Source organism: Theropithecus gelada, chromosome 9 (genome assembly GCF_003255815.1).
Source record: "Theropithecus gelada isolate Dixy chromosome 9, Tgel_1.0, whole genome shotgun sequence".
Classification (NCBI taxonomy): domain Eukaryota; kingdom Metazoa; phylum Chordata; class Mammalia; order Primates; family Cercopithecidae; genus Theropithecus; species Theropithecus gelada.
Window position 1 is genome coordinate 11,826,778 of NC_037677.1, and position 7,168 is coordinate 11,833,945.

The 7,168-nt window shown below is 43.7% G+C and overlaps 1 protein-coding gene across 1 annotated transcript in view; it reads right to left on the reverse strand.

Annotated features, from left to right (window-relative positions):
• Positions 1-892: 892 nt before the first annotated feature.
• Positions 893-7,168, reverse strand: part of UPF2 (UPF2, regulator of nonsense mediated mRNA decay) — a 120,501-nt gene continuing 114,225 nt past the window's right edge. Inside the window, exons 19-20 of the mRNA XM_025397279.1 lie at positions 2,973-3,114; positions 893-1,017 (exon numbers count right to left, since the gene is read on the reverse strand). Of these exons, the coding sequence (XP_025253064.1) occupies positions 893-1,017; positions 2,973-3,114 (267 nt within the window). The remainder of the gene's footprint in view (positions 1,018-2,972; positions 3,115-7,168) is intronic.

The window sequence follows — 7,168 nt, forward strand, 5'->3', positions numbered from 1 at the left end:
GCCAACATGGTGAAACCCTGTCTCTACTAAAAATACAAAAATTAGCCAGACGCAGTGGCGTGCCCTGTTGTCCCAGCTACTCAGGAGGTTGAGGCTGGAGAATCGCTTGAACCCAGGAGGCGGAGGTTGCAGTGAGCCCAGATCACACCACTGCACTCCAGCCTGGGCGACAGAGCAAGACTCTGTCTCAATAAATAAATAAATAAGAGCTTAGGAACAAACTACCTGCATGGTTAAAAGTCCAGAAAATGGATTTTTAGTTTTTGGAAACATCGATATTAATTAACCCTGGCCTGAGAAATTCTAACGCAAAGCCTATGATGTCTCTCTCTTGCTCATCTATAACAACTCCTTCCTATTAAAGCAAAAGAAGAAAAAAGAAGTCCACTCAGACAGGGCAAAAGCCAAGATCCAGCTGAAACCACTGTCTTTGTAAGAACAGCCACATGGGCAGATGGCTCGAGCTTAGGAGGTCAAGACCAGCCTGCACAACATGGCGAGAATCTGTCTGCACGAAAGACATAAAAATTAGCCAGTTGTGATGGTGCATGCCTATAGTCCCAGCTACTTGGGAGGCTGAGGTGGGAGGATCACTTGAGCCCAGGAGGGTGAGGCTGTAGTGAGTTGAAATTGTGTCACTGTACTTCAGCCTGGGCAACAGAGCAAGACCTTGTCTCAAAAAATAATTAAAAACAACAAAACAAAACAAAACAGAAAAACAGAACAGCCATAACTATAGTATAGATCAGGTTTTTCCCTCAAATATCTACACTTCAAAGACTTTTCTCTTTTGCTAATAATCAGGCCTTAGCCAAAATATAATCCAGAATTCTCTAATTTATTCTTAGGGACATCATGAAAAACAAACAGCTAAGGAAGAGTAATGACTGCTTTACCTCCCACCAGTCTTAAAGATTAGATCTGCATTAGGTGCTCCCTTCGGATGTTGGTAGCGAGGCCGCCTCTCACGATTGGTGTTTGCTGGAGCTGGGCGTTGTGCAAGAGACTGCAACATTTCTGTAATTAGGAGCAAAAAAGAAAATGCTGTTAACTCTTAGAAATGTACTCCTCCTCGGCCGGGCGCGGTGGCTCACGCCTGTAATCCCAGCACTTTGGGAGGCCGAGGCGGGCGGATCACGAGGTCAGGAGATCGAGACCATCCTGGCTAATACGGTGAAACCCCGTCTCTACTAAAAATACAAAAAATTAGCCGGGTGTGGTGGCAGGTGCCTGTGGTCCCAGCTACTCGGAGGCTGAGGCAGGAGAATGGCGTGAACCCGGGAGGCGGAGCTTGCAGTGAGCCGAGATCGTGCCCCTGCACTCCAGCCTGGGCGAGACTCCGTCTCAAAAGAAAAAAAAAAAAAAAAAAAAGGAAATGTACTCCTCCTACAGAGTGAATGAAATGTTGGGGAGATTAAGTTTATTAGTCCTGTCAGGGAGCTAACTAAAGAAAAATAGCCATTATACAGACTAAAATGATTAAGAAGTTTTGAAAGAGCATTATCAAGAGATGAGACTCTTTTAATACCCAATGTTCCCTTTACTGTGAATTTGGCCACCACACAGCTATCTTATGAAGCAGTAAAAAAGCCTAAGAGGCAGTGCATTGCAATAGCTAAGAGCATCGTGTGTAGAGCGAGACTACTGGTTAATATCCCAGCTCTGTCACTTTCTAGCTGTGGGACTTTAGGTTCAATTTCCCTCAATGTAAAATGAAGATAACAACAACACTTATCTCAAAGAATTGTTATGAGGATTATACACTTTGAAAAAGTACATAAAACGGTGTCTGGCCAAAGAGTAAGCACTCAGTGTTAGCTATTATCATTAAGAATGTTGGAGCCGGGTGTGGCGGCTCACATCTGTAACCCTACCACTTTGGGATGCAGAGGCGCGAGGACTGCTCGAGCCCAGGAGTTCAAAATGAGCTTGGGCAACATAGCGAGATCCCCTCTCTACAAAAAGTTAAAAATTAGCCAGGTATGGTGGCACATGTCTGTAATCTTAGCTACGTGGGGGGCTGAGGCAGAGGCAGGAGGACCACTCGAGCCCAGGAGTTTGAGGCTGCAGTGATTGCGCCACTGCACTCCATCCAGCCTGGGTGACAAAGGAAGGCTCTTAAAACAAACAAAAGCACTGTTGGGTATCAACTGGGAGAGAACATTCTACAAGTGAGATTAAAAGATTAGAAACCACAAATACTGATTTACACACACTCTCCTGCACAAACAGCGGTTTGTTCAGCACAGTGCTGTATAAACAACTGTTACAGCTGTAAAATCTGCATACCACAGGAACACCAAAATGCTATCTTATGAAGTCTCCATGGACTCGATATGTAAGGTTCCAATTAACCAAAAATTGTTGGGTGTGTATGCATAAAACGAGAATCCTAATTTGAGTATTTCCTCAAATCTGAAGGAATACAGGTTCCTCAAGACCAGGACACCCAATAGACAAAAGGAGATAAATACAGTCGTGTGCTGTGTGACCATGTTCCAGTCAATGACAGACACCTATACAATGGTGGTCCCAACAGTTCATAATGGCTACACCATACAGCCTCGGTGTGTAGTAGGCTACACCATCTAGGTCTGTCAAGTATACTCTATGATGTTAGCACAATGATGAAATTGCCTAATGCCACATTTTTTAGCATGTATCCCTGTCATTAAGCAACACATACTATTTGTTAAATGAATCTGCACACAACTGGCTGGCAATGTGAAGCAATTAAAAATTGATTATCATCTTGCTTGCAAACATAGCTAGCAGTTTATAATCTAATTTAATTAGAGCAAAATATGGTAAAAATTACACTATTGTTATTTTACAAATAAGTGAAAAAAATTAACACAGTGGGATACAAAATGAATTTCTCAGCATAAATATGGACAAAAATGACACAAAAAGGTGAGACAAAATAACAATTTTGATATTCAAAAGGCAACAAGAATTTTTATATTTTATACCTTGATAATCCTCTTGTTCTTGCCGTTCATTGATATCTAGTGTGAGCTTTTTCATTCTCATCCTCTCTTCTTGTTCTGCCTGTTGCTGGTTCCAATGATTTGCAGCAAGTTGAGAGGACATGGGTACATTAAGGATCTTAAACTGGGAGAAAATAACAAAGGAGTCACAAATAGTTTGAGAACATTGAGAGAAAGAAAAAACAGACTTCAAATAAAATGGCAAGTAGAGGCTGGGCGTGGGGGCTCATGCCTGTAATCCCACCACATTGGGAGGCCTGGGTGGGTGGATCATGAGGTCAAGAGAATGAGACCATCCTGGCCAACATGGTGAAACCCTGTCTCTAACAAAAATACAAAAATTAGCCTGGCATGGTGGCACGTGCTTACAGTCCCAGTTACCCGGAAGGTTGAGGCGGGAGAACTGCTTGAAGCCGGGAGGCGGAGGTGAGCTACCACTGCACTCCAGCCTAGTGACAGAGTGAGACTCTGTCTCCAAAAAAAAAAAAAAAGAAAGAAAAAAAGAAAAAACAGATACCAGTATTACTCTAATACAGTCAAAACCTATTAGGGCTGGATAAGAGAAAAGCCAAGTCCAACCTCCATAAAACAACAGATGGTCTACTTTCTGCATCCTATGGAGAAGCACGCATCTAGCAACTGGGGACAACCTTTCAACCATTAACCTCGGAGTGTCTGGGTCACTGTCGGAAAGGTGTTTACACAGAACAGATCTAGTCCATCTTCAGCAATACTCGCCGTTCATACGTCTGAAGACACCTGTGATGAGGGGAGAGTGAAGCCACTAACCTAGTGAGATGAGTTCTCTGTTATGGAGGAAACTGAGTCCTTATCTAGAAATGTGTTTGTTTTCAGCAGGATGTTCCTGGTTTAAGATTGCTCTTATTAAACAAACCAAGACAGGATCTATCAACTTACGGGCCATGGCTCCCCGGAAAATGTTAAGTAAGCTATGTCAGCATCTAAGCATAAGATGGAGATGTTTCATAACCTAAATTCCCCCTCTCCTGTCTGATTACCTGCATACCTCACTTAAGAGACCTCATCAGTGACTCCAAACCAAAGGCACACATGATGTGGAATGGAAGGATTTGGGGAGCTGTGCCCATGTCCCAGGCTTCTCTCAGCTTAACCTGTGTCTTCAGAATACTGGCAGCCTTGAAATTATCATTAAAGCTGAACACTGCACAAGAGCTCTGATTCACTGGAGTCTGATTTGACAGTCTGATTCTATTATCTCCAATGTCTTCTCTTGGTATTCTCTCTTAGGATGCACTCTAGTCAGTCAATGTTTTTCTTAAAATGTAACACCTAGAGACAAGCCTGGCCAGTATGGCAAAACCCCGTCTCTACTAAAAATACAAAAATTAGCCGGGCATGGTGGCAAGCGCTTATAATCCCAGCTACTCAGGAGGCTGAGGCAGGAGAATCGCTTGAACCCAGGAGGCGGAGGTTGCAGTGAGCCGGGATTGTGCCACTGCAATGCAGCCTGGGAAGATAGAGCGAAAACTCCGACTCAAAAAAAAAAAAAAAGGAACACCCAGAATGCCAAACACACTAGGACAGATACACTAAGGTGCAACTAAGTGCAGGTGAGAGACTATCTACAAGCCCAACTACACTTCATATTTAAGACAGCAGATAAATATCTCACATATAAAAATGAAAAAAATATTGAGGTAGTCCACTTAACTACCAGCCCGGTAAACCCTACCCATGCCCCCAGTGACCTCAGCTTGAGAATCTGCTCTTAGTGATCTAGTATTGACTCCTTACAATTATCATCTCCTTTTTAAAAAGCTCAAAACATTTTTTATTTTTTTTTGAGACAGGGTCTTGCTTTGTCATCTGGGCTGGAGTGCCGTGGTGCAATCATGGCTCACTGCAGCCACCACCTCCTGTGCTCAAGCAATCCTCCACCTTGGCCTCTCAAGTAGCTGGGACTACAGGTGTGCACCACCATGCCTAGCTAATTTTCATTTTTTGGAGGACCTGGGTCTCACTATGTTGCCCTGGCTTCAAAACTTTTTTTTTTAAAGCAACTTTATTGGCGTATACCTGACATACAATCAGTTGCACATATTTAAAACGTAATTTGATGAGTTCTGCTGTATGTGCTCACTTCAGAAAACCTCCCCACAATCAAGACAATGAGCACATCCGTCACCTTCAAACTTCGTAAGCAAGGAAACCATCCCCAGGCAACCACCAATCTGCTCTCTGTCACTACTGATTAGTCTGCATTTTATTTTAAGAAATGAGGTCTTGCAGACTAGAGTGCAGTAGTATGACCATAGCTCATTGCAGCATTAGAACTCCTGGGCTCAAGTGATCCTCCCACCTCAGCCTCCCAAGTAGCTATGATTACAGGCACACACCACCATGCCTGGCTAACTTTTTTTTTTTTTTTGAGACAAGAGTCTTGCTGTGTTGCCCAGGCTGGAGTGCAGTGGCACAATTTCGGCTCATTGCAACCTCTGCCTCCCAGGCTCAAGTGATTCTCCTGCATTAGCCTCCCGAGTAGCTGGGATTACAGGTGCCCACCACCTGTTTTGTAGGCAGGCACAAAAGTTTTGTATTTTTAGTAGAGACAGGGTTTCACTACGTTGGTTAGGCTGGTCTGGAACTCCTGACCTCGTGATCCACGCGCCTCAGCCTCCCAAAGTGCTGGGATTACAGACACCAGCCACCGTGCCCGGCATGCCTGGCTAATTCATTTTTAAAAATTTTTAGTAGAGGCAGAGTGGGAGGCTGGGGGGTGGGGAGAGTGGGTCTCGTTTTGTTGCCCAGGCTGGTTTCAATCCTCCCGCCTCGGCCTTCCAAAGTGCTGGGATTATAGGTGTGAGCCACCGTGCCCGGCCTGCATTTTTTTTCTTTTCATTTTAAAGAGACATATCTCGCTATGTTGTCTAGGCTGGCCTCGAAGTTCTAGTCTCAAGTGATCCTCCTGCCTTAGCCTCTTGAGTAGCTGGGACTATAGGTGAGTGCCACCATGCCTGGCTAGTCTGTATTTTCTAAACGTTTATATCTATCAGATTATACAACATGCAGTCTTTTTTTTTTTTTTTTTTTCCCCGAGATGGAGTTTCACTCTTGTCGCCCAGGTTGGAGTACAATGGCGCAATCTTGGCCTACTGCAACCTCTGCCTCCCAGGATCAAGCGATTCTCCTGCCTCAGTCTCTTGAGTAGCTGGGATTACAGGCATGCACCACCACCACACCTGGCTAATTTTGTATTTTTAGTAGAGATGGGGTTTCTCCATGTTGGTCAGGCTGGTCTCGAACTCCCGACTTCAGGTGATCTGGCTGCCTCGGCCTCCCAAAATGTTGGGATTACTGGCGTGAGCCACAGTGCCCAGCCACAACATGCACTCTTTCATTGTCCAGCTTATTTTGCTTGCCATAAAGATTTCGAGAGACATATATGTTGTATGCATCAATACGTTGCTCCTTTTTATTGCAGAATTGTATTTCCTTGTATGAATATGCCACATATTCATTCACCTGTTAGGAACATTTTGGCTGTTTCTACTTTTGGGTTATTACACATGCAATTCTGCATTCATGTACAAATCTCTGGGTGGATGTTTGTCTTCATCTCTTAACTGAAAAATGCTAGGAATGAAATAGCTAGAAATATCTGGTGTGTTTTACTTTTTAAGAAACTGCCAAAGTGGTTATACGTTATACCCTTTTTTTTTAAGACGGAGTTTTTTTTCATTCTTGTTGCTCAGGCTGGAGTGCAACGTGGCACGATCTTGGCTCAATGCAACCTCTGCCTCCTGGATTCAAGCGATTCTCCTGTCTCAGCCTCCCAAGTAGCCGGGATTACAGGTGCGTGCCACCAGGCCCAGCTAATTTTTGTATTTTTAGTAGAGATGGGGTTTCACCATGTTGGCCAGGTTAGTCTTGAACTCCTGACCTCAGGTGATCCACCTGCCTCAGCCTCCCAAAGTGTTGGGATTACGGGCGTGAGCCACCACGCTCAGCCCCATTTCATATCATGATAGAAGTTCCAGTTCTTTCATATCCCAGGCAAAAAATTGATATGGTCAGTTTTTAATTTTAGCCATTCTAATGAGCATACACTGCTATTTTGTTTGGTTTTAATTTTCATTTTCCTAACAACTAAAACCATCTTTTTTTTTTTTTTTTTTTTTTTTTTTTTTTTTTTTTTT